This window comes from Protopterus annectens, chromosome 17.part0 (assembly GCF_019279795.1).
Source record: "Protopterus annectens isolate FY-2018-M chromosome 17.part0, PAN1.0, whole genome shotgun sequence".
NCBI lineage: Eukaryota > Metazoa > Chordata > Ceratodontiformes > Protopteridae > Protopterus > Protopterus annectens.
In genome coordinates this window covers 67,990,536-68,003,979 of record NC_056751.1, presented here as the reverse complement: position 1 = coordinate 68,003,979, position 13,444 = coordinate 67,990,536, and the positions used below count along the sequence as shown (strand labels likewise).

General features: G+C 42.1%; 1 protein-coding gene across 1 annotated transcript in view; it reads right to left on the bottom strand.

Annotated features, from left to right (window-relative positions):
* DNAH6 (dynein axonemal heavy chain 6) overlaps positions 1 to 13,444 on the bottom strand; it is a 5,071,261-nt gene that overhangs the window by 2,134,404 nt on the left and 2,923,413 nt on the right. Inside the window, exon 38 of the mRNA XM_044059309.1 lies at positions 3,513 to 3,656. Coding sequence (XP_043915244.1) covers positions 3,513 to 3,656 — 144 coding nt within the window. The remainder of the gene's footprint in view (positions 1 to 3,512; positions 3,657 to 13,444) is intronic.

Below are 13,444 nucleotides of genomic sequence, written 5' to 3'. Positions count from 1 at the left end.
CTGAAGAATTCTCATGTGGAAGCGTGCCAGTGGGAGTAGAAGAATGGCAGCTGCCATGGAGCCCAGAGTTTGAAGGACATACCTTACTTGGATCATTTTGCTCTGCATTAGAATTTGCACTTGCTGACCAATTCTGGACACTCTTTCCAGTGGCAATCTTGCAAACATATCCCTTGTGTTTAAGTCTACTCCTATGTAAGTGATAGACTGACAGGGCAACAAGGCAGATTTTTCGAAATTTATTGTAATACCTAGCTGAGTGCAGGATGTGATTGTATAATCCTGTGCTTGTAGGAGTTGATGCCTGGTGGTAGCAGTGAGGAGCCAGTCGTCTAGATATGGAAACACCTGGAATCCTTAACGTCTCAGGTGAGCCGTGACCACTGCCATACATTTGGTGAACACCCTGGGGGCTGTGGTGAGACCAAAGGGCAGAGCTCTGAACTTGTAATGACTGGTCCCCACCCGAAAGAAAAAGAAATCTCCTGGAGCGTCTGTCCATCTTGATATGGTAGTACGCGTCCTGAAGATCTATCGAGTACATCCAATTGTCCTGACCCAGGAAGGGTAGAATGGACTGTAGCTTGACCATCCGAAACTTTGTTCTTTGTACAGATTTGTTTAGTCTGCTGAGATCCAGAATTGGTCTCCAGTCCCCTGCCTTTTTTGGTACCAAAAAGAACCTTGAGTAAGTTCCGGATCTGTGCTGGTCTGCAGGGACTTCCTGGATGGCTCTTTTTTCTAGCAGTTTTGAAACTTCTATTATTGCTTGCTCCTTCAGATTGGGTGATACATCTGGAAGGGTCTTCTTTGACTGTAAGGGGTGTTGACTGAAGGGAATTTTGTAACCTCCAGATATAATGGACCGTACCCAGCTGTCTTTTGTTAAATTTTGCCAGGCTTTTGAGTACAGTGAAAGTCTTCCCCCGACTGCCTCCAGAGGTGAACAGCCAGGCAACCCTTCAGGGATGCTAGAAGGGCTTATCAAAGAAAGATTCTCTGTTGCCCTGGTTCTGCAGACCCCCTCTGCCACGAGGGCGGCATCTATTATTATTGTTTCCCCCTCTGCCTCTGGAGGAAAATTCACTACGTGTGTCAGGTAAAGATCCCTGAGATTTATGGAACCACATCTTCCCACTCTTCTGCCCCTTGGGGTAAAGTCTAGAGGGAGTGGAAAAACGGATTCCCACAGCAGAGAGAGTCTTGCCTTCTTGCTTACACCTAGTCAATGTGTCTTTCACCTGTGGCCCAAAGAGAAAGGAGCCATCAAAGGGGGTATTGGTGAAGGACACTCGAAAGGGTTCCGCAAAGTGACACAGCCACATCCACGCATGCCTCCTAAGGGCTACAACCGTGCCCACGGCTCTACTTGCTCCATCGGCTGCATAGGAATGAGCCTCATGGAGGAGTTAACTACAGAATTAAGTGTCACTAGCTGGGAAGTTACTTTGGCTTGTGCTCCCTCAGCTGTAGGATCTTGAAGGGTATCTCCAAGCTCTTTAAGGAGATCCCTTTGAAGTCCAGTAAAATGACATAGATAGTTCAGTGACCTCATGGAGAAGGTCACTGAAGCAAACATTCGCTTTCCGTACTTGTCCATTGTCCTAGACTCCTTGTTAGGAGGATGAACAGATGAAGAGGTCTCCGCTAACTCTTTTTTTGGTGGCTGCTGCTACCACCATGGCATCAACGGGCACACCTTTAGAAAGGAATTGTTTATCCTGGGGATCTGTAATAAATTTACCAGGTCTCCTTGGAGTTGGTTCCACTGTGTCCGGAGCTGACAAAGCCTTTCGAGCCACTACGGGCATAAGTGTATCGAAAGGTGTAGAAACCCAGGAGGTGGAAGGTTGGGAACCGAAAGCATCCAGGAATACAAACTCATCCTTGGTAGGGGCTAGGGGATTCCAGTTTTCCCCCTGCCTAAGCATTTCCAGGATGTCCAAGAAGGAAACATCTTCAGAGGGGGATCTCGGGGACCCTTCCGATTCATCTAAGTCTGTATCAGATGTGACAGACTCAGGGGAGTCAATGTGCTTCCTCTTGCACTTCTTCTTCTGGGGGGCTCCTCTGAGTGATCAGGGGAGGGCTCGGAAGAAGAGGAAACACCCAATGGGGTGTCCTGGAGCATTGGTTCCATACACTTGGGGTCTGGAGGAGGAGCAGAGGTTGGCACAGACACTATGGGGGACGGAGCCGGTGGGGCTGGTAGTGCAGCTGACTCAGGGGACAGCACACTCTGCATAACCTCAAAGGCGTCCCTGCCTCGAGGCAGGAAAAGCTCCGGTTCCGAAAATAAAACTAAGAAAAGGTAATTTATCTAATAGTTTTATGGAGTATAAGAATATATTTCTACACAAAAAATTTGAAAATACAAGCCTGACCCAGAAAATGACACACCTCGCAGCTGAAGCAGCAAACGAGATCTGGGTAGCTATCACTAGGCATCATGGGATAAGGGGTAGCTTCGAGCCAGTAAACAGCTCTCGAGCTATTGAAGATGGCCGTGTCGGAGCCAAGGATTGGCTCCAATCCCAAACAGCAAGAATGAAGGCGAGATAGACAACTTAACATCTTAACTTCCCTTCCAAATTTGAAACCTGGATCCTGTACCTGAACCTCCCATACATTACTGAGCTCAAGAAAATCGCTCTTCAGCCATCAGCTATCATGCAAAGACTTGATAGTAATATTTTGAATTAACTTATCCTGATAAGTTCTCTTTAAATAAGTGAATGGTTTTACTGGCTTGAAAAGCTGATAACATTATTCATGAAATAGTCTGTAGGTATGGTAGAATGGACTTTTCCTTTTTACTTTGAAAATATTTTAGATTCTGTTTAGTAATCTTTGATGATATTTGGTTCCAGGACATTTTTGTATGCACACATTATAAAAAGAAACACACACACACACACACACACACACACACACACACACACACACACAACATGTCTTCAGGATACAGGAGGAGTTTGAACCATCAGGCAGAAACTCAAACAAAACACATGGTGGATGTGCAGACTCCACATAGAACTTATTCATATCTGGAAACTAAGCCAGAGAACTTAGAGCTGCTATGCAGTAACACTATCCACTAGACCACTGAGCTACTAGTTCTCTTTTTTAGCTGATCACTTTCTGAACATCCGCAGTAGAAAAAGCTCATTGAAATGCTTTGAACAGTAAAACAGTAACACATAAAGGACTAATGTATATGCTGAAAGGCAAGAGTAGGACAAGTTCTAGAAAAATGTCTAAATTCCATTTATGGAAAGCATGGTTGATGCTTGAAATTGACTTCTACATGAGGTAGTGAAGGCTGAAGCAACTGAAACTTCAAAAATAAAGTTACATTTTCAGAACATACTAGATGTACACATAAGATACTGTATCAATATTTTTAAGTGTCTATACAAAAATGTCATGAATTTTCAAATACAAATTCATATAAAAAGGCTCATACATCAAAGGAAAGAAGGAACAATGTGCTTTGCAACACTCTTTATTACCTTGGCATCAGTATTGTCTTCAAATTGCTGTCTAATAAATGAATCAAAGGCATCCCAACAATTTTCAGTCAGGTTTCCACCCAAAGACCATAAATAACTGAAAACAAAAGTCTGGCACAATATGTTGTTAAGCCGAGTCTGTTCCTGCAAAAGAAACAATAATGTTAAAAGTCTGAAAATAAGCATCTTCATAAATTATCTGCCTCTATATTAATCTATAACTAAATAGGATAAAACTATCCCCTTTGCATCTACATGATACCATTATAAGTTGTGGTAGACATAAGATAACTTACAAGTCTTTTCCTTTTCCTGGAAAACTTGATATGGCCTTGTCACTCTGCAGACAGTAATGCTAAACAACCAGACTGAACTGCATTCTTCTCTACCCAAACCCAAGAATTACTACTGTTGAACAAAGCCTTTGCATTTAATGTATTTAAGTTTAAAAATATATATTATTGCCCATGAAATGGTATTGTCAGCTTTTCCCCATTACTAATTTATAGAAAAAAGAAACTGTATTTTACAATTGCCCATACTTCTGACAACTGAACCAAAGACAATATAACCAAGAAAAAAGAAATTGGACCTAAAAATCTTATTTAGAAGATTCCTTGTTCAATTACAGATGAGGGATAGATGACTTCCTAAAGGATATAATAATGCATTTCCTAACATTTAGTTTTTATTCATGATTTTAACACCGGTTATTTATTTGGGACAAACTTCCCTGCAGGATGACTTAGTCATTTGGAGATTCAATGACTATTCCTAGATTGCAGCCATTTGCAAAGTTAATCAGCCCTCCAGAGCTCTTTGGTATTAGATTTCACTTCAAAGAAATAAATGCAGTCTGCTTTCCTAGTCATTTACTAACTGCTGTGGTAGCTAAGCAGCACAGCACAGAACCCTGGTGGACTTCGCTGGTGACTGGTCTCTTTGTAGAAATACCTTCCCTTATTTAATTTCCTGCATCCTGTCTGTGAGCCAGGTGGTAATCCAATGGGTGACATAGGGGGATTATTCTCAGGTTATCTAAATTTTCCACTATATCTGAGATAAACAATGTCTCAGTTGCTGCACAAATGTCAATGTCCTCTAAGACGAAAAGGCCTTGCTGGTATGAAGCTTCTTGTTTAGACTCCTAACATTGACCAATAACACCTTCATATTTTCCTTTGCTTGTTTTGTTATATTGGTACATTTATCGGGTTGGCATTATGTAAAAAAATACACTATGGGGATGGACACTGTCTTTGCCAATAATTGAAACCCTGGAGGAGACAGATGCAGGCCATCCCTGGAGAAACAGTTTGGTCTGTTGATCATATCCTCCCTGGCTGACAAATGCTGGACCCCCTATGAATGACATCAAAAACTATGCCAATTATTAATGTAAATTCTTTCTTTGATCATACTGTGGCATTATCCTTGGAGGCAGTATGCTAGGTTCATTCCTGCTTTAGACACATAGTCTGAGAGCTCCATCATGTCTCTCTTCATATAGTCCAGGTATACCTCAAGTCCTTGACACTGGTACGGACTATGACAGAGTCATACAGGTACTTGCTGTTCAAGAACCTGAAGGTGTGTGTGATCTGATGGATCCTGGCACCAGAGGTACATCTGTATAATGTCTTACAGTGGAGCACCCGCTATGTGAGGAGGTAGGTTCAACTGATGACTGTGATTTGTGCCTGTGTTATGTTTTGGAGGACTTTGAGGTTTAGGCAAGTTAATCTTTAGAACCTCAGCATATGATGGATTATATGTTTTGTGATGGCTTGGGTGATGTATGGTGTGCTGATGATGATTTTGGTAAATGAGCTTACTGTGTGAGAGATTTTTGCCTCCAAGGACATTATATATGTAAACCTTTCACACACATACACACACTCTGTGTTATGCTGTTTCAGTAGTAGATGATCATCAGACAGCATGAGACAATTCTTAAGCAATGTCTCAAGATACCCATCTCAATCATGCTAGATAGAGAAGGTGTGGGAAAATGCTGGTCAATGATTCCAACAGGAATGATTCTGAGGGTCAGGGGTGACTATAACTGCTTGAATTTTGGTTTGTTTAGGATAATGTTTGGGTGGACTTGCTACTGCGTATTTAAAGTTCAATACAAAACAACTAACCTGGAAACTTTCTTCTGCCACCAGCAAGAACTAGTAAATGAATTAGACTAAAAACTATTTTATCAAAAGTCTTTTAGCCTGGTGAACAGTTTAAGGGGACAGACTTTCTAAAATGATGTTTATGTACTTATTTTCAACAGCCAATAAATGGGAAGTAGGAAAGAATTATCTTGTCAAATTATCATAAGGAGCAAACAATAACAAATACACTGGGTTTAAGAATGCAACTCCAACAGGGTGAGTGGGAGGAAAAAAACAATTAGACCCTTAGCTCTAAGCTGACTATCCTGGAACTGCCTTAATGCAAACACTAGTCCTGAACTAGTATGACATACACTCAGTACGTAGGAATGAAACAAGATTTACACTAAAAGTTCGACCACTTAAATTGAAAAACGCAGTGTAACTATGTACTGGAATTACTAACATAGACTTAAAGACCTTAGTTAGAGCAGATACAGCCGGATGGATTAGGATCCTTCAGTATTTACAAAGAAATGTTATTTTTAAAAAGGAATTATACTCTTTCAAAAAAGCCACAGATTTGAAGTTTGAACCTTGATGAAAATTGGATATAGCAGCAAAGTGCACATTTATAGAAGAATAATAGAGACTTCTGTTAAATATTTGCAAACATTTTCCAGAAATGAGGATAAAGGAACAGCATATGGGTCCCAGTACCATAGATGAAGCCCAAAAGAAAAATACATCCACTTGATTTTGCAATTTTTTTTTCTGATATTGAGCTTCTAAGTGGAAGTGAAAGTGTGAACTATCCCAGATGGCTAGTCAAGATCTCAGCCATTAATATAACTATATTTTATGCAAAAGGAGAGGAGAGCTGAATGGACTTGTGGGATGATTGAGATAGCAAGAATATGTAAGCCTGAGATGGACAGGTTTCTCCAATAGGTGATGCTTATCTCTTAAAGCCAACATTGGTTTATGAAAATGACCCTGGACTTGGCCTTTTTTGCTTCTTTAGAAGAATCTCATCATCAGAGGAAATGGGGAAATGTAAAAAGTTCAGGAGGCGTAACTGGATGAAAACATCCCCCGCGTCATTTGCCTTAGTGGCGGGATAAAGGACAAGATGCTGCTGCACTTAGTGCTAGTCAAGGATACAAACAGGTCATATCAAGACTTCCTCAGTGACTGCACAACATCCATGCTGCTGGGCAACTGAGGGACCCCTTGTGTAGCATCAGAATGTATCACCTGAACTTTTCTGCTAATACGTGGCCTCCCCTGAAATGTCTTTTTGCTATCAGAAAGTGTTACATAAACATAGCCATTCTCAAACCCTCATTGCTTTTTTGACCCAAAGGAAATTAGTAGGTTCCCCTTTTCTTGTAGATATACCAAAATGTTGCCATGTTGTTTGTGTAGATACCTTTCACAGTTTGAGGTAAGGAGTTGTGGAAAGCAGGCAATATGAGAAGGACTGCCCTCACATCCAAAACACTGATATGCAACCTGGTCTCTAAATGTGATCTGACACTTCAGATATTCTGCACGTGACAATGCCACCACTCCTAATGTAGTGTAGACAAGTCCATGATGAATGCCTTTACAAAGATACTGGTTTGAAAGTGGATGTGTAGAGTAAGAGTTGGTATTTGCAACCACTATCTCAAGTGTCTCTACCAGGCTTTGGATATTTTTATCTGCTGAGTAAGTGGGTTCAAGACTTGTGACCACTGCACTCATAATGTCCACTGAAACACATTCATATACAACTTACAAACAATGCTACTGGATTGCTGCTGGAATCAAGCTGAAGCTTCTTGGGTAAACATGGACTGCAGCAAATGGTGACTGAAAACTTTGAGAAACAAGTGTCTATGATGGAAGCATCTTGTCCTTAGGTAAGTGCGCTCTGCATGCTGTTGCATCCAGACTTCAACACAAGAACACAAGAATGAAAGCATAAGAGATTAATCCATCTGGGCTTCTGCAGTGCTTACTGTATTCCCTATGAATTGAAACAGGCTTATCAGAAGTTCTCAAGCAGAGACTAGCCCATCCAGTGATAGAATGGCTAGAAGGCAGTCATCCACATAAAGAAAGACTTTCAGTCCTTGCAAGCTATAGTTCTCTGTAACTAATGCATTTGGTGAATACTTTGGAGGCTGAAGTCAGACCAAATGGAAGAGTCCTGAACTGATTGTGACTGGCTCCTACCCAGAAATGAAGATACTGCCTGGACTCCATGATTCTGTTTATGTGGAGATGGGTATCCTGGAAGTCCAAAGAACATATCCATTCTCTTTCTGACAGACATAAAAGAATGGGCTGCACTGTAACCATCGATTTGGTTTTAAAGAACGCATTTACTATCAAATGCTTGAAACTTACAACTGCAAATGGTGGTTTCTGCAACGCATATGCTCGACTCATAAATATTAAGTAGGTCTGAAGGTCAATGCAGCAACATCGACAACGTTCTGTCAATATTAATGTTGGCAGCTGCCATTGCCAACTATGCTTTGTGTCTCTGCCTTGTGTACGTCCTTCTTAACGGACGTACACATGAACGTCGACATTCCAACTGTCGCTCCTACCATGTCTGAGGAGGAGCCTGTCATGTAACTGAATTTCAAAATTTTGATTGTAAACCTAAAGAACATGGTGATGTTCTTTGTTTCTTTATCAAAAAAAAAAACTTTAGTAGTACTGCAAACTTTTATGGTCATGTTGAAACTCTCATTTGTCTAGTATTTATAAAAGGTTCAAGACAGCTTTTCTTTCTAATATTATTATGCTGTAAGATGTCAGGAAATGTTATGGAATGGAAATGAAGGGTGTATGTGAAATGGGAATGGATAACCTCTGAATATGATGGTCAGCCACACATGAAGATGGAGGGACAGAGAGCCCCTTACTACCTGCTGTCCCCCAGAAGGAGGAGGGCTGTGATTTCCCTGCTGTTGTTGATTACTCCTACCCTTACTAATGTGGCTGCTCTGAAAGATACCCCCAAAGTTCTGGCTCATTCTAAATCTTTGATTCTGCTGCTGATGGCCAGGCATAAGCCAAAGCTGGTATAGGTTTCACTGGGCCCTTAAAAGAGTGCACTGTCAAGCCCAAAACGTTACACCAACAGCTGTGAAAGAAATGTCCCTCCTTTCCCATATTCTCCTGGAAAGTTTTGATTTCAGGGCCAAAAAAGTACAGTTGTGTAAACAAACTTACCATAACGGTAGATGTTTGAATGATCACAGCTGCAGTAGCCTAAGCTTTATGGTTTGAGCTGGCTGTTATATCCTTGCAGGATATAACCCATACAGCTTAGGCTACTGCAGCAGTGATCAATTTGAAAAACAAATAGCACATTTGTGTAAATAAGCTTACCATAACAGTATATGTTCGAATGATTACTGCTACAGTAGCCTAAGTTGTATGGGTTATATCCTGCAAGAATGTAACAGCCAGTTCAACCTATATACCTTTTGCTACTGCAGCAGTGATAAATATGAAGATCAGTGGTGCCTGGAAAGAGAATTCAGAAAAGTCAGATTCATATTTTTTCAGACCAGTCTGCATAATTGTTAAGGTCTTTGCCTTCCATGCACAAGGTACAAGGTTCAATCCTGACCTCCAGCCAAATACCTTTTTGGAGTTTGCATGTTCTCCCCTGTGTCTCTGTGGAGTTCCTCCCACCTCTGAAAAACATGCTGAGCATTTCCATCTGAAACTCACCCAAGAATGGAGCTGTGGGCAGCAGCACAGTCTCTTTATGGTGGAAGGATTTTTGTTTATAGAGCAATGGCAAGTGTATTATCAGAAAGAGAAGTGAACTCAAATAACTGAATGGGCAGAAAGACGGACAGCAGGATATATGAAACTGTCATGCTGAAAATGAGTACAAATAAGGAACTATGTAATGGGAAGTACAGAAAAAATGCACACTTCGAAGATAAATCCTGTAGTGCACTTCAACAAAAGCAGAGATCTTCTTCTTCTTCTTCTGTTGGCTTTTCCCAAAAGCAGAGATATAAGCTGTAAACACACATAAGTAGAGTACGCAGTACTCTATGACTATGAACATAACAACCACAAAGGAAAATCCACGCACAACCGTGCAACATATGCTAGCAAAATAAAACATAAAACAAAGACTAAAAATTTCAATAGCACAAGAGAAAGTGGATCAGAACACTGCCTAACAGAAGTACAAAGTACAGCAGCATAATAAAATAAACTGAAGCACTTACCTGGCAGAAATAATGGTAGACACACTTATCTCAGCATGTTCATAGGTTCATAGGTAGAAAATAGGCTATCGGCCCAAGGGCCTACATAAGCCTAGCCAACAAGATTCCCTGACTTACGCCACCCAAGAAAGTTATTTTCCTGTGCCACTGTCGAGCAGAGACAAAAAAGTGATCCCGGAGTGTATTTCCTATTTCCCATCCACTCATCAAGAGTTTTCTTGAAGAATGCTAATGAAGAACTTTGCTTGACATAGATGGGTAGCCTGTTCCAGAGTATGGGAAGTCTCTAGGACAGGAATCTATCTCTCCAGCATGTCCTGTTTATTGTGGTGACAAGGTTTAGGTCCCTAGAGCATGTAGCTCGGAGGGATTGGGATTTCTTTAGGTGTAGCATGTCCAATAGTTCTGGGTTTGACATAGCTTTATATGTTAGGCAGAGATCACCTTGGAGTAGGCGATATGCCACGGAGTAAAGCTGGAGTTTTTTGAGACGGTCAGTGTAGGGCATTTGTTTGAGGCCAGTAATCTTCTTTGTGACGTACTTCTGTGGCCTTTCCAGCTGCTGCAGATGTCTTGTGAGGTACATTACAAAAGGGGCGTTGTACTCTATTATTGGTCTAATGAGTGTCGAGTAGAGGGGAACAATGGCCTCTTTTTTTCCTGGATGAGAACCCTTTTATGATGAGGTGTGCCATGTAGAAGGACTTCCTGACTACTGTGGCGATGTGACTATCGAAGGACAGACTACTGTCCACCTGGTTCCCAAGGTCTCTTATCATACATTCGGTGTTAAGTAGATTGCTGCCGATGTGGTAGTTCATGGGTACAGAGTTTTACCACAGGGGAGGACACTGCACTTTTTGGCATTGAGCTTGAGGCCATGGCTCTGACACCAGGCATCTGTCTCAGTGAGGCCCTTCTGCAAGATGTCCACATCATTTGGGGACTTGATGATGGCTCCTAGTTTGCAGTCATCTGCGAACTTCTTTAGCCAGAGACCTTCTGTGTTAGCCTGTACTTCAGAGAAGTAGATACCAAACAGGACAAGTCCCAGGACTGAACCCTGTGGTACTCCACTTGTCACTGGTTTGAGGTCAGATTTGGCGTCTGCAACTTTTACAGTGTGGGTTCTGTCAGTGAGCACGTTGGCAACCCATCTTGTGACGTAGGAATTTATACCTAGTTTAGTGAGTTTAGCTATAATTCCAGAATGGGGGATGGTGTTGAAAGCCTTGGCGAGGTCAACATAGGCTGTGTGAACCACCTTACCCTCATCTACGGCTTTGGTGACTGCCTCAAAGACGTCGATCAGGTTCAGGAGGCATAATCTGTCTTTCACAAACCTGAACTGGGTGGGATCCAGAGTTTAGAGGTTACCAATGTCTTTTGTTTATGAGTTCCATGATGATACGTTCCATGGCCTTGCAGACCAGGCTCGTCCGGCTAATAGGGCGATAGTTCCCGGGATCAGTGGTGGCTCACCCTTTGTGGAGTGAGATAACTGTTGCTGTGTGCCATTCAGTGGGCACAAAGCCTGATGCGAGGCTATTATTGAACATGGTGCTTAGGTGGGGAGCCAGTTCGTTCTGAAGTTCATTTAAAACGCAGCCTAGGATGTTGTCCGGTCCCATGGATGCTATGTTTTTGGCTTTAGAGGCTGCAGATTTTACCTGCATAGTTGTGATTACAGGGACTCTGCATTCTTCCTGTATAGATATGGGCCCTTTATGGGGTGGGGGGTAATGTTAGCACTGAACCTATCTGCCAGGATGTTGGCAATATCAGTTGGTTCAGTAATTTTCATGCCGTTGTGCTGTAACTCAGAGCAGATCTGGGTGTTGCCATCGAGATTCTTGACATAGCTATAGAATGCTTTGTGGTTGTCCTTAGAATTAGTGGTGATTTTGTTTTCATAGCTAGCTTTGGAGGATCTTATAAGGGATTTCAGCTTCTTACTGAGGCTGACCAGGGAGCTCCTCCACTCATGGGATTTTACTCTCTTTTGCAACAGTTTCTTCCTTCTATTGTACAGTTTGTTTATGGCAGGTGACCACCAGATTGGCTTCCTTTTTTTGGAACATAGCATCTTGGTTCTGTTTGGGATAGCACGATCCATGCACTCGTGTGAGTGCTTATAGAGTGCATTTGTGTAGGATTCAGCAGTTGTAACTGTATTGTCCATCTGCATGGGTGTTATGAAGTTCACCACTTCTGTCTTAAGAAGCATGAAGTTGGCTTTGGAGAAATGTTTACCGTGGTTTCCTTAATGGAGGGTGAGGGTGGGATGTGGATATCAAGGGTGATTAGTTTATGGTCGGATCGGACCAACAAGGAATTGACTTCAGATGTGGAACACCGGTCACTCATGTTAGTAATGACTAGGTCTAGGATATTGTTGCCCCTGGTGGGGGTGTGGATAAATTGATCCAGGGCATTGGAGTTTATGAATTCCAGAAAGAGTTTTCCCAGTTAATGGTGGGGTAGTTTAAATCGCCCATTATTAGGGTGTTTGGTTGAACCCTAATATTTTTCAGTACATCAAGAAAAGAGTAGTGGTGATCCTGAGGCATGGTGGGGGATCTGTAGCAACCTACAATTTGGATTGCAGTTTTGCCAAGAGTTAGTTGCACTTGGATAACCTCGGATGTATTATGCTGAGCAACTAGTCTGGAGGTGTGGATATCCTTAATGAATATGGACACACCTCTGCCTTTGGTGTTTCGGTCCAGGTTACATGGCCGAAAAGTGTGGTACGAGTTAGAGCCTGGTAGTGCAGGGGTGCTCTCTGGAGCCTTGAACCAGGTCTCAGTCACTGCACAGATATCAATGTTCTCCATTTTAAGGAGTGCCTCGAGTGAGTGCATTTTGAGATTTAGACTTCTAGCACTGAGTAGCATTATCCTCAGTTTATGCTTGCCTGCTCCTGTTATGGTGGTGAATTTGTCATTTGAACCTTGCCTAAAAAAGGCACTATGGAGCAGCAAGAGCTTTAGACAGTATCCGGAATCCCAGGGGCGACAGGTGCAGGCCATCTCTGGCAAAGCATCGTGGTCGGTCGACCATGTCATCCCAAGCAGACAGATACTGAATCCCCTTAAAATGACACCAGAAGCCTAGCCAATTGTTGAAGTCAATCATTTTGTCCTTGTACTGCGGTATCATTCTGGGCGATGGCAGAATGCTAGTCAGGGCTAGGGTCATACCTGCCTGGGTTACAAGAACAGAGATCTCTTCCACAAGAGAAAGTGGATCAGAACACTGCCTAACAGAAGAACAAAGTACAGCAGCATAATAATAATAATGTGATGGCAGGGTCCACTTACCAGGAAAATCAAATCATTGAAATAACCAGCAATACCTTTAATCTACTGACAATACCCAACCCAAACAAATGCTACATGACACACCACAGCTAGTTTACTGGTGCAAACAAGATGCAATATTCTGAAGAAAATCCAAGGTTCTGTAGTAAGTTCAGGAGTCCACAATATGCACATGAGTAAGCCACTGTATGGGCAAAAAGGGCACTCCAGCAAGCATCTTCTCACAAATCATTTCCACCCTGTTC